The following is a 14,578-nucleotide window of genomic DNA, read 5'->3' as shown; positions in this document are numbered from 1 at the left end:
TGTGGCTGCACACATAACACCTCCTCAGTGCTTTCCCCCTCTTTGCAGTGGCTGGCAGTGGCTCCAGGCGGTGTCGCTGAAGGTAGTCCTGACACTGTAGGCGGTCTGGAGGTGTGTGAGGGTGGCGTTTGGGACCTGTAGAAAGAACCTGGCCGTAACGCTGAAGCAGCTGGTAGACACAAGTCTTGGAAAATCGTCTGAGAGAGTAGTTGGCTGGCTTCCTGTTCTTGATTTTATACAGGATGAAGGCGTTCAACATGCACATAACAATCAAGTGCAAGAACACCTTCCTGTACCAACGACGATTTTTCCTCAGGCAGTCAATCTCTCCAATCATCATATCAGACTTGTCCACCAGCCGCATATTGACGTTATAGTCAATGACAGCATCAGGCTTCATCACAAGCTCGCCAGTCCTTCTGTCGACCTTCCCTGTTGCCAGCATTTCACCCTTGTGTACTGTGGTGAGCATGTTCACGACTCTCTTATCATGCCACCTGATCGCAAGCATCTTGTCAGATTTCTTCAGGTGCACGTCTCCCCGTTTTGACTTTTCAGCCTCGGGGAAGGCAGGGTAATGTGCCCTTTTACTTCTGACAGTGCCACAGGAGCCGACGCCGTGTTCAGAAAGGTACTTGGCGAGTTTAGGAGCGGTATAGTAATTGTCCGTATACAGGACATGATTCTCGCCAAAGTACTTTTCCAAAAGCACTTTCACCACAGAACCAGAGAATCCAAGGGGGTCAGTCTTATCCAAATCGACATTGCTGGCGGTGTAAATGACGAAGTCAAGGATGAACCCCGTCTTGCAGTCGCACAGCACGAAAAACTTGATTCCAAAGCGGTGGCGTTTGCTTGGAATGTACTGGACGAACCGAAGACGGCCCCTGAACAATACCAAAGACTCGTCAATCACGACTTTCTTGAACGGGCGCAAGAACCTCGTAAACTTATCCTTGATCATGTTCAGGATTCCCCTCACTTTCCATAATGGGTCAGTTTGGGAAGGCTCATCATTGTTCGCGAAGTGAAGATAAGTCATCAACTGCCTAAAACGATCGCGGCTCATGTATTTATTGAATATGGGTGTTGGGCACAGCTTGTCGGAAGTCCAGTATTCTTCTAACTTGTGTTTCCAGTTGTGCGGCATTAGCAACATCAATCCAATAAATACAAAAAGCTCGCGAATCGTAAGAGGCACCCATGCTGCCATCCGCGACGTGGATGGCATGGCCGCCTCACCTTCTCCTTCGCGAACTGGCGCACATTGCTCCTCGTACCTGTTTGTCTCGGTACAGATGTGCTCCATAACCTCGTCGTCAAGGAAGGCCAACAGGTAGTCAAGGCATTCACCATCGTCGTCCACAGGGAAGTCAGCCTGAAGTCCACACTCACTGTCGTCAAAGGGCAGATCCTCAGGCACAAAATCTGATCCCTCTGACCACACGAAGGCATCTAGCGTTCCCTGCCTAGGCTGGGAGGTGCTTGGGGCGGCGGGGGGTGAGGCAGGTCGTGTGGGAGTGGGTAAGGCAGGCTGGGCAACAGTAGGTGAGGCAGAGGCTATCCCAGGCCGTGTTGGTGTTGTGGTGGTGGTGTTGGTGGTGGGAGGGACATTATCACTTGGGTCAAGGTCACCCGCGGTGGCGTGACTCCTGAGTTGCCTAGTGCGAGTTAGCCTTATATTAGGGGACTTAACTCTACCAACACGAACACTAGGCCTACGATAACCTCTCAAACGTAAAGATGCTCTTTTACTTCCCTTTCTCGGTGGTGAAGGAGACTCCGACGACTCAGGAGACAGGACAGCAGAGGAGGAGGACGAGAGAACAGGGCTGGGAGTACGTGGCGGGCTTGCGGTGGCGTGACGTGGCGTAGGGGACAATGGCGGTGAGCTGGGGTCTCCGCTCCTCTTCCTTTTTTCCCCCTTCCCATACTTGAGGCCCCTTCTCACCGGAGCCTTCCCTGTTGAGGTGCTGAGCACTGACACAGTCTCCTCCGGCACAGAAACAATCACTTCTGGCCCGGAATCAGCACTACAGTAGATTGTGTCTCTGACTCAGCCAGGCTCGACCACACACCGACGTCACTGCCATAGTCCATTGAGGCTTTCAGAAGTTCTGAGGCTATTGCAGAGTCACTTAGCCCCTTAGTAGTTCCTGGTAAGGTTTTGAAGGGGGTTGAGGTCACAAAACCCTTTTTCGGAGGGCTAGAAGGCACAGACTCGGAAGAGCTCGAGTTAGACATGGTGTCACCGTGGCAGATTTGCATGGGCTGACGCTATTCTGGGGCAAACCTCGTGAAAAAATGACAGTGTGACAACTGGGGAAACAAGCGTTTCCCAATAGCAAAAAGTGCTTGCGAGATGACGGCGCAGATTGACACGTATCGGCCGTCCGCGCGTTGCCATATCGCACGACGAGGGAGGGCCGCGCATCGGTGCGTCGGTGGGTAAAAAAAATGAGACTTGGCAACAACCGAGGTCAGTAGTACAAAAGTCAAGTGTGCTAAACGTAGCTCACGGGTGGCGGGACTGATAGACAATACCAGCTGGAGCATGCTTGCCCGCGGTTATTCAAAATTAACTCAAATCGCAAACGCGACGACCCGCCGTTCTGCCCTTTGGGCCGACCGTTGCAAATGTGACGATCCGCGTTTTAGGGGTTAAAAGCTTGGTCTGACAGAGCCAGGTGTACCTGAGTTGTAAGCAAAACTGTATTTTTTTTTTTTTTTTTTTTTTTTAATGCGAGGAAGAAGGAACCAAAGGCCATGAGCCTGCAATAACAGTTCCCTCCAAGAGAAAAACAAAATACAATGGAGAGCCAAATTCAAGATCCGATCATTTTGAGATGCCTGGACACACTGCGTTTGAAAGACTGGAGATAATAGGCAGCAGGAAATACAGACAGAGGGAGACAGTTCCAGAGTTGACCTGTTGCATAAATGAAAGACTGGGAGTAACGGTTAACTCTTGCATTAGAGAGTTGGACAGAAAAGGGATGAGAGTTTGCTGCCAGACGGGTGCTACGTTCCCGTCGTAGAGGTGGAGGAATGCAAGCAGACAGTTCAGAGGAGCAGTGACCATTAAAGTAGCGATAGAAAAGAAATAAAGATGCAACAGTGCGGCGAAGAGACAGAGGTTGAAGGGAGTCAGTAAGAGGAGGAGAGTTAATGAGATGAAAAGCCTTTGACTCCACCCTATTGAGAAGAGCTGTATGTGGGGAGCTTCCCCACACATGAGAGTTGTACTCGACACAGGGGCGGATAAAACCCTTGTATAGAGTCAACAATTGTGCAGGGGTCTGCCAGAGGAGGGTTGAAAAAACATCTGTTATGCATAATAATAATAATAATGTATGAATGACGCAGAATTGTCTAAGGTGCAAATTCGTGTGACGGAGAATCGTTGATGTTTTGATGGGGAATTCTCTTGACAGAGAATGCGATTGGGATAGCCTTTTCAACAGCCTTCTTTATGTAGTTTTAGTTACTGTTCTGATTGCTGAGTTCCTTTATTCTCTCTTATTTTCCAACATTTATTTAGAAATTCCTGTGTATTTTCAAAGCATTTTTCCTTGAACAGCCTGAATGTAAACGCATGATTTATCGATCGATGATGCGATCGGGATGGCCTTTTCAACAGTTTTAGTTACTGTTCTGGTTGCTGAGCTCCTTTATTTTCTTCTCTCTTATTTTCCAAGAGTCATTTAGACATTCCTTTGTATTTTCAAAGCGTTCTTTCTTGAACAGCCCAAATGTCAACACATGATTTATCGATGTTTCAGTTTTCATCAGTGCATGAAATATTTACCTTCAAGGCTTTCATCATTATTAATATTTATTTAAAATTATTATCATGTATTCCCTGATAGGTTAAATGACAGTTCAGTGGTCAAACACGAAATAATCTTTGTTAAGTCACCTAGTTGTCCACACTGTTTTGTACTTTATCTGATGAGTGAGAATCTGTACCCTATATGACAGTGTTCACTCCACCTGTGACTAAAACACATTAATCTAAGTCTAAAAACAGTTCATAAATCAACCTAAACACAAAATGTAAATTTAAAATGTCATCAGATTTGGTTTTTTTAAAAATCATAACCCACTTCAAAACTGGGGGTAGGCCTACGATAGGCGGGGTAGGGTGGTATTTCTACCCCCATCCCTGTTCCGGGGTATCGCATCTAAAGTAGCCGCAGCGAGAAGTGAACGCTGTGGTGGGGCAGGCGGGATGACCGGGGATTCCCCCACTGTAGCCATATCCACATGTCACCGACCATCGGCCACCGCTGCAGCCCCGCTCCATGATCCTTACCCTGTGTCTCTGGCTTTCTCTTTCTCTCTCGGTTTCTATATAAACTGGTGTATTTCCGAAACTAATTATGAAATTATTATGACTTTTGTTCCACACCACCACTGAGGTAAAAATCAAGGAGAGTTTTCTGTATAAAGGTTCCCCCCCCCCCCAAATGTGGCATATGAGCGGGGGAGTGCGGCCTTGCCGATACCTCCACCTGACCTATAATTATACACTCGCCAGAACTGACCTGCCCTCAGACAAGGGGGGGGAAACCTTTATACAGAAAACTCTCCTTGATTTTTACCTCAGTGGTGGTGTGGAACAAAAGTCATAATAATTTCATAATTAGTTTCGGAAATACACCAGTTTATATAGAAACCGAGAGAGAAAGAGAAAGCCAGAGACACAGGGTAAGGATCATGGAGCGGGGCTGCAGCGGTGGCCGATGGTCGGTGACATCCTACCTCTATGGTCGGTGACATGTGGATATGGCTGCAGTGGGGGAATCCCTGGTCATCCCGCCTGCCCCACCACAGCGTTCATTTCTCGCTGCGGCTACTATAGGGATATCGTAAATCGCAGTTTGCCAGTATATATACACACACAGTGTCGTCAGACTCTTACTTATCAAGCCAAACATTACCCTCAAACTCTTCATCTCTACAGCAAACATCCTGAAGGCAAGAAAGGACAAGAACACCATTGCAAAGTCATCCACAAACAACAACTCTGTAAAGAAGCTGGAGAAGGACATTGAAGAGGAGTTAGGAGATGACTACAGCCTCGACCTGTGCAAAAACAAGCTCCTGGAGAATGACAAGTGGTGCTATGACAAAATTCCAGAGATTTGGGATGGACACAATATTGCTGATTTCATTGACCCAGACATCATGAAGGTACAGTTGAGGGATGGATGAATGTGTTAGTCTTTCAGTTTGATGATATGTCATATCAGTTGCCCTCTCAGGATGAATCAGAGCATGTGTTCATTTTGCAGTGATTCATTTGAAAAAATCCATCTTGTAACAGTTTATCGTGTATCGAGTCAGTTATAACATGGGCTCAAAGAATATACATTTTTGGCCAAGGGTCACCTATAAAGCAGTCAAAAAGCAAGTTTCCAGCTCACCTAATCTGGTAGTTATTTCACTTCACTGCACTTGTTGCTAACCACCAAAAGTAAGCTAAAAAAATTAGGTTCCAACTGCCCTGAGCTGGTAGTTATCAGTTTAATGCACTTCACTTCCTGCTTGAACTATTGTTCCATCACTAACGCTAACACATCCAATAGTGATTGAGTTCAAAAGCCATCTTGGAACAAACAGATGACTGTAAGCTTTCTTGTCAGTGATTGTAGGAGTGAAAGTATTAATCATATACCGTATGGTGTCAGTAATTGAAGCTTCGTATAGAGTCATAATTATTGTAATTTCGTAAAATTGACCTAATCTTTTTGTCATCGTACAAGCACTTCACCACATACTGGTTCATCACATAGCAGTGGTCATAAGTACTGTATTCACTGACCAGAGACTTTTTAAACTGAAGGTGATTTAACCACCTCCTTCACTAAAGTACTGAAGTCTTCTTGCCTAGTTGATTAAAATCATCAGACAGTAGGAGCAGTTGATTATTCAATACTAGAATTTAGTGCAGATTTGAATAATAAGGCGAATACTGAAAATTAAAAGGCAGGGTGGATGTGGAAATTGTTTTAGGTATGCTAGTTTGGATGGGGAATATGTGTTTTTGGTATGGTAACCTTTTCATAATGAGGGGGTTCCTCTAAGCCTAATATAACTTTATTTGTTAATTCTAATATAACTTCATTTGTTAATTCAGGGTTACTTCTGCCACCAGAGTTGGGGGAGATACTTATTCACCTGTGCTTGTCTGATTGTGCATAAGATAGCCATCAATGAAATTTGGTGGATAGGTGGGCAGTGGGTTAAGGAAGAATGTATTAAATTTGAAATGGCTCTGGATCCAGATGCAGGAATAAATAATAAATTTTATTGATGGTGGAGATATATGTTGTTTGAGAATGTGCAACAGAGCAGGCTAAGATCATAGAAATAATTGAAAGTTTCATTTGGTAGGAAGGAGGAATTTACAGCAGTAATGGTAGCAGCTAATTATATATGCAGATTTATAGTGAGGTACAGTAATACTGAAAAGTACTGGAAAAATCCCCCCACCCCTTTTACATATATATATATTGTGGTAGATGGGGGCGCTCACCATCCACTCACTTGATGTAGTGCTGCTCTCAGGTGTCTGCCCTTTCCTCTCCTCCATCCTTCTTTCCTTCCATCCTCTTCTGTCTTTCTTTCCTTCATTCTTTCCTTGTCCTTCTGCCTACGGGTGACCTTACACTCCCTCTTCTGTCTTTCGTTCCTTCATTCTTTCCTCTTCCTTCTGCCAGTGGGTGACTACAATGAGTGACAATCCAAATGGTTTCCTGCACAACAGAAAACCATTTACTACACTGGGTGGTAACCATATAACCAAATTATGGCGCCTGATGGGGTGGTTTAATGGGTAACTAAGGTGCTCCAATCGGATTGAGCCGGTGAAGGTTTATATCCAAGGGGTGGTTGGGGTTTATTGCTCATGTGATGCCACTCAGGGATGAGTGAGGCTGGTCACTCTCATCTTAAATGTTAGGACCATCTTGCCTAGCCCCGGGCTCCTACGCTCCTTATGGGGCAAAGTAGGATTGGATGATGGATGGATATATATATATATATATATATATGTACAGTAGCATCAGTAGGATGGGTAGAAGTGTATGTTAACCCTTTCAGATCATTTTAAAACAATTAACAGAAGTCATTATTAATTCCCTTAGTACAGTGGTGTCTTTTGTCATACTCGTAGTACCACCAGCCTGTTTTTTCCAGTATTAGAGACTCTGCTCATAAAGAAGGAATTAAAAGGTTATGTAGGAGGGAAGACTATTAAATTTGAGATAAGGTTAATGAGCAAAACTGTTAGCTCCATCAGCATGATTATGTCCCTTATGCAATACAGCATCTTATTCTTGCTACTGTACCTTCAGACAGTTTTATTAAGTATTGTTGTTAGATATTGCATTCATTAATCCTTTGTCCACTAGAGTGCTTTCCTGAGCTGAGAAAATCCCTTGCTGTCTGCAATACTGAAATGAAAATGATGCCATCAGACTGAACAGACATACAATATCAGTATGACTTTATTTATCCAGTTACCTTAATATGATAAAGGGTGATAGTAAGGGAGTGAAAGATGAAAATGGTATAAAGGGTGATAGTAAGGGAGTGAAAGATGAAAATGGTAGATTGATAGTGAAGGGAGAAGAAGTGAGAAGATGGAGAGAACACTATAAGGACCTGTTAAACATAGAGAATGAAAGGAATGTGAGTATAAGTGGCTGGGGAATGGCTAGGAGAAGGAGAGAGGTGAGAAGGGAGGAAGAAATCAATAGGATGGAAGTAGTGGAAGCAGTGAAGAAAGTCAAAATGAGGAAAGCTCCAGGAATTGGTGAAATGATGAAGCATGGGGGAGAGATAGTAGTAGAATGGATATGGAAGATGTGCAGATTGGCTTGGGAGGAAGGTAGAGTCCCAGAGGATTCGAAGTCAGGTATAATTATTCCCCTGTACAAAGGAAAAGGGAAAAAAGAAGTGTGTGGAAATCATAGGAGCATTTGTCTTCATAGTGTAATAGGAATAGTATATGGTAGAATACTTACTGACAGTTAGGGAAATTAACAGAGGAATTACTTGGAGAAGAACAGTGAGGTTTTAGGAAGGGGAGAAATTGTGTAGATCAGATATTCATCCTGTGGTCTTTAGGGGAAAAGTTTCTAGAGAAGGGGAAGAAGTTGTATGCACCTTTTATGGATTAGAGAAAGCATATGACAGAGTGGATAGAGAAGGAATGTGGAAAATATTAAGAATATGTGGAATAAATTGGAAGTTGTTGAATGACGTGAAGAGTATGTATGAGGGTGCTAAGGCTACAGTGCGTGTGGATGATGAACTGAATGCATTTTTCTGTCTGAATGTTGGATTGAAATAGGGATGTCATGTCTCCATGGTTGTTCATTCTGTATATGGATGGGGTTATAAAAGAGATACAAGGAAGGGTAGTGGATGTTGGAGTGGCCCTAATGAGAGAGCACAGCATTTGGAAACTTCCTGTTCTGTTGTTTGCAGATGATATTGAACTGTTAAGTGAAAATGAAGGGGAACTGCAAAGCTTGGTGAATGAGTTTGGGAGAGTGTGTAAGAAACAGAATCTAAAGGTGAATGTAGAGATGAGTAAAGTTACGGTCTTCAAGAGAAATGAAGTCACTGAATATACAGTAAGGTTGGATGATAAGGAAATGGCAAATATGAATGCATTTAAGTTCTTGGGTAGTGTGATGAGTAAGGATGGAAGTTTGGAGGATGAAGTGCATGAAAGGGTACAACAAGGAAGAAAGGTTGCTGGTTCTTTGAAAGCAGTAATAAGAAATAGGGAAGTGAGTATGGAAGTAAAAAAGTCGCTTCATGGTAGTGTTTTGATACCAACTGTAACGTATGGGAGTGAAGCTTGGACCTTGTTGGAGGGACAGAAATCAAGAGTGAGAGCAGTGGAAATGAGTTATTTGAGAGGAGCATGTGCAGTTATATGAAGAGATTGACTGACAAATGACGAAGTGAAGGAGCGTTGTGGTGTGGATGTGGATGTGGATGTGATAGAAAGCGTTAGGAGAAATACATTGAGGTGGTTCGGCCATGTGGAGAAGATGGAGAGCAAGAGACTAATGAGGAGAGTGTATGTGAGTGAGGTGGGAAACGGGGAGAGGGAGGGGGAGGCTGAGGATGAGATGGAGATCCATAAAGGAGGGGTATATAAGAGAGTGGGAGGTGTGAGCTGGGAGAAGGGCAGTGAAGTGGCTGGGTGCAGTGTGACAAGGAGGCAGTTTGTTTGTGGCCACTCCTTACGAGATGAAGGTGTCTGGCAATAGATTGATAGATAGACCTTACTGTGAACCTGGCTTTGCTTCCTGGTTTCTGTTTTAGCCCATCCTTAGTTGGAAAAAAGAATTAGGTCAGGATTTTGATGATAACTAAAATATAGCTAAGCATTTCAGTCAGTGACATACTTTTTTAGTGCTACCTTCAGACATCTTCATTCAACTTAGAAAAACCACATATTGAATGGGTTAATTAAGGTTATATCCAACTTCCAGTTTGAGAAGTCTCTCCCAACCTGAATAAAGCATGTGAGAGTTACAGCCTCATAGTGAAGTGATGACTATAACTTAGCTAAGCCTATCATCCTGTTTATTTCAGAGATTAGAGGAGCTGGAGGCAGAGGAGGCGGAGCGAGAGAGGACTGGTTTCTATGAGTATAACATCCCAGAAGAGGATGAAGATATGAAGGAAATCCGTCGCCTGGCCAAGAAGATCCGTGAGAAAAAGATTATCAATGCCATCAACGCCCGAATCGACAGGCCCAAGAAGGGACCCGCCGTTACACGTGTTTCCCGGAAGCGAGAGAGAGAACGTTCTGTTTCTCGCCTGCGAAAGGAGATGACCGAGTTGCAGGTGGATATGACAGACGTGGAGGGATGTCACTTCACTCGCACCAAGAGCTCCTCCCGCCCTCCACCATCAAAGAGACTTCGTTCAGACTCTGTGGGACGATCGAGATCAAGCTCACGTCCACCCAGGGACTTGTCAGGGGTCAGGGATATAGAGGTGAGACTGTATGACTTTTTTTTTTTTTTTTTTTTTTTTTTAATGGAATGTTATTGTAAATACAGTAGTTTTGTGTGTGTGCATTAGAGAGAGAGAGAGAGAGAGCAGTCTGATATGAACCTAATACCCAAATGCTAAACACACACACACACACACACACACACACACACACACACACACACACACACACACACACACACACACACACACACGAGATCAAACTTATATGAACCCAGTTTTAATTATAGTACAGTATCTGCAAAATATAATAGACCACCTGGGTAGAAATTGGATGTATAGAGTTATCATAAAGACACCCAATACAGTTATTCCATTAGTGTATAATGACTGTCTCCAGGCATGGGGGCCTGGATTTGAGTTTAGTTTTATTTTCAGGTATGGGGACTGGTGCTGAATTACAGGTACACTGTTTATTTTTTAATTAGGTTTCAACAGTTCTCAATTGGACTGAGGTCTGGAGAGTTTCCAGACCACTTTGCCATCTCTGTTTTCTTTTTCCTTTTTCTTTATGGAAAGGGTTCCCATCATGTGTAAATAATGCATCCATGAATCTCAGATGCAAGTAGCAGAATTGTGTTCGGACACTTTTAGATAATCTCTGTTCACTGTTTGGTTGCTGGGCAAAAAAATGTATCCCACCTTAGCCATTAGCACCACTACAGCACCTTAACAGCAGCATGACTGAAGCATCTACATACCATGACACATCAAAATGTGTTTGAGTCATGACATTGAACTGACAGTTATAACAGTTGATATCCATTTGCTGTTACACCCATTCTTGTCCCTTCTGGATTCATTTTAATGGAAGACCAGATATATAGTATTATTTTTCACCAGTGTTCTGTAAAATGATGACATTTATTAGCAGAATCATGTTTCTTACCCTTCATAGTCTTTGTGAGTTTTTGCAGCAGCAGTTCATGGTATGAGGTGCAGTTCTTTTTTGTGATATGCTGAATTTTATGTTGTGACTAATCTCCTACGGGCTCAGAATGTACTCTCTTAAGCTCAGCAGCAGTCAGAGTTGATGTGTCACTACCTTGCATAGTTTTTCACAGCCTGCCAGACTTGAGCTATCTCAGTTGAACCCTCATTGTCACCTGTCCGTGTAGTAACACAAGACATCTCATCCATTTATGACTCCTTTCCTACCATCTTAGTGCTTCGGAAATTTTATATACATATAAACATAGATAGATAAATAGATAGATAGATGTACATCCAAACATACATCCATACATGGGTCAGTGGAAAATATATATATAAACATACATAGATAAATAGGTAGATAGATGTACATCCATACATGCATCCATACATGGGTCAGTCAACAAGGTACATAAAATGAAGGGGCAGAATTCAGGAGGAACACCCTAACTAACATGGTCTGAAACAAACTGAGATGATACTAGATGGGATTTGGGAGTCCTGTAGATATGACTGAACTGCCAAACATAAGATAGACCTGCTGACCCATCTCCATATTCTCGATTCCACAGCCAAGGAGAAGCCACATAAATAATTGCAAATACATGGGGGTAGCTATAATTTTTTTTGTGGTTACAGTACTGTAATTTGAGATATTATGGATTAAAATCCTTATACATATTTCGTCCCTGTACCATTGTCTTGCTTTCAGTTCATCCCACTATCCTCATCATCCCATTTTGATTCTTCAGGATAATTTATCCTACTGCTCTTATTTTTACCCCCACATGTCTTTAAGCATATTTCATCCTCCTGTCTTTTTTTTGCTCCCATAATCATTAAATGTATTTAACTCCACTTTCTTCTTCCTTGTTTGATCCTTTAATGTCCTCTTCTACCTCCCCTTATCCTTATTCATAATCTCACTGTTCTCTTTATCCTCCTGTAGATGGCAAATAAGATGAAGAAGATTGGTAAGAAGGCCCAGAAAAAGATGAATTTCGATGGTCGGAAGGGAGAGGCAGACAGACATGTGTACGACCTCAAGCCCAAGCATCTCTTCTCAGGCAAACGTGGCATTGGAAAAACAGGCAGGAGATAAGGGTGAAGTTAGTGGTAGAAGAATGAGCATTTTATTGGGATTTAGAACTCAGTGGAACAGATGTGTTGATATTGGATTTTAGAACTCAGTGGAACAGATGTGCTGATACATATTGACAGCTGGATAAGATATACAGTATGTATTGGAGAGAAACACAAGAAAGAACTTATAACAATTCAACCTGGGAACATAATGAAGATAGCTGGTGACTGAGTTGTATCTCTTAAATTCATGGAAATTATCTGACAGGAATAAAGTTGTTATGATAGTGAAGGATGTAACTGAGCTTGTTTCCAACCATCTCACTATGAGTGGAAGGGCTTTCTCAGGCGTAGTAAAATAATCTGCTCATAGCATTCTAAAGTCATCATGTTAAAAGGATTAACATAATCTTGACAGCTTGCCTTGCATGGGCTGTAAAGGAAAAGATTGTTAACCATATATCTATATATGACTTCTTCCCACTGAATAAAATTGTCTTGTTAGTAAATAAGAATGAAATCTTTATCACCATTGTTGTAGCCCATTGTGGCCCAAGCTCATTTGAACATGAACCTGGTGGACTGCAGAATGAAATTTCTCTTTTCTTGCAGTTCATCCTTCTTTCGGGAGATAAGGGGAAAGTTGAGGGATATTTGTATAACCAGGCAGTGGTGATGTTCCCCTACATGGAGACATCCCCCAGCACCAGTGCTGTGAAAGAGTTGCAGTGTTCATGATCCTTTAACTATGTATGTTTTTTTCCTGATGATGAAAATCTTATGCATTTAATAAGACTGAAATACCAAGTTTTACCCATTCTGTACTCTGATTACTGCTTCATATAGGCACAGTTACCATACAGTTTTTGCAATAATTAATTGACCAGTTTGTATGTGATAAATCTTTCCTAAAAAAAATTCCCACCAAGCAGTTCCTAATCTGATGGGTTGAGTTACTGAATACCATTTTTCTCTCATCATTCTGTGTTAAAGTCTATCTGTCTATCTATATACCTAGGCTGCTTCCCCCAAAGAAAGGGAGGTAGCCAAGACAGGATGACACACTCCCAATTTACTTATCCAAACACACACATATATTCGTATCTTAGCCCCAATGGGAGAAGGGTCAGATCCTCACCGCTCCACACCGCATGAGGGTCAACTGTGCAGTGCAATCAGTGACATCCACAGCAAGGCCTGACAGCAGAGCTGGTTTACCCCTGCCACATCATAATGGACCCATCCCTTTACCCGCACCTGACTTGATCAACTGATCAAACCAAATGCAAGAGACTATCCCCTCGGGGCCGCATCACCTTTTATTCAATCACAGTCATTCCAATCACTCGCAGCCAGTCTTCCTTGCTCAACAGACATCCTTCTTGCATCCAAAGCTTTCTTCACACTGTCCATCCATCCTATCCCAGATGTTAAACTAATAGGTGATTATTATGGAAAGACTCAGATGAGAGATGGTGGGTAGCAAGTTAGAGAGATGAATACTGTTAAAGTTACCTTGTACTCCAGATGTAGAGAGAGAGGTGGAGGGAATGCAGTAGTAGAAATGGTGTGGGGGGGGAAAAAAAAAAAAAATGAGGGACTGGGGAAGGAGGTGATGTTTAGGGTTGAACTGCTGTACTACTAGATTTTTTTCTTTTTCTATTGAACAGATGACTTTAGAAAATGCAGGAAGGATAGTATGGAATAGGTTACTAAAGGCTTTAGCTAAGCCCTCGAATTCTAAGTCTCTCACAAGCAAAACAAAGTACTGTAATTGAAAGGTAGCAAAAGCAAAATAAAAGTGATGTCCTGGGGCAGAAGGGGCCAGAGAAAGAAGAATATTTATTGATCTTCAGTTCTTCAGGATATTAAGTAATAAAAACAAATACACTACGGTTTTTATTGATATTAGAGGGGCAGAGTGCCGTAGGAGGATAGTTCCAGTGTCTGGTGGTCAATGAAACTTCTTAACCCCTTCATTGCAGTGGTGTTACGAATTTTTGCTACAGTACCTTCAGACTGTTTTATTTACCTGTGGGAAGACCATATGCAGGAAGAAGTAAATGAAGGTTCCATCAAACCCCACCACTCAAAAAATCACTCCCATGGTGATTAAAATTGTTAAAGCAAGAATAAAATAAAAATGCCGGGGGGGGGGGTCAAAGGGTAAGGAGGGGACAAAATTCTTGAAAAAGTGAGGAGAAAAAGTAATTATACGATACAACTGCAGTGTGTGCATGTGGACCATTTCCCTTGTAATTAACCTTTGTATTTATGCCTTTTACCTATTAACCAAATGTATAGGCTATGACAGTGGATCATTAAGTATGGTGATAATGGAATGTTTGTTTCAAATGGAAATACTGTATACCTGTGTTCGTAGGTGCATTATAAAACGAATGCAAGTTGACCAGCATGCACTGGAATTTTTTAAAACAAAACAGGGCCTATAATGTGTAGTAATAATCTTATTTCAAAGAAATGTGAGAATTGATATTTGTTGTTGTGATCT

At 42.5% G+C, this 14,578-nt stretch overlaps 1 protein-coding gene across 1 annotated transcript in view; it reads left to right on the top strand.

Moving 5' to 3' along the window:
* Window positions 1–14,210, top strand: part of Non1 (nucleolar GTP-binding protein 1) — an 82,041-nt gene extending 67,831 nt beyond the window's left edge. Inside the window, exons 9-11 of the mRNA XM_080277979.1 lie at window positions 4,967–5,196; window positions 9,625–10,032; window positions 11,933–14,210. Of these exons, the coding sequence (XP_080134105.1) occupies window positions 4,967–5,196; window positions 9,625–10,032; window positions 11,933–12,085 (791 nt within the window). The 3' untranslated portion in view covers window positions 12,086–14,210. The remainder of the gene's footprint in view (window positions 1–4,966; window positions 5,197–9,624; window positions 10,033–11,932) is intronic.
* The last annotated feature ends 368 nt before the right edge of the window (window positions 14,211–14,578 follow it).

This window comes from Coenobita brevimanus, chromosome 71 (assembly GCF_032717465.1).
Source record: "Coenobita brevimanus isolate Jiangsu-jjx chromosome 71, ASM3271746v2, whole genome shotgun sequence".
Lineage (NCBI taxonomy): Eukaryota > Metazoa > Arthropoda > Malacostraca > Decapoda > Coenobitidae > Coenobita > Coenobita brevimanus.
Note: the sequence above shows the minus strand (reverse complement) of the source record. Positions and strands in the feature narration are given on the sequence as shown.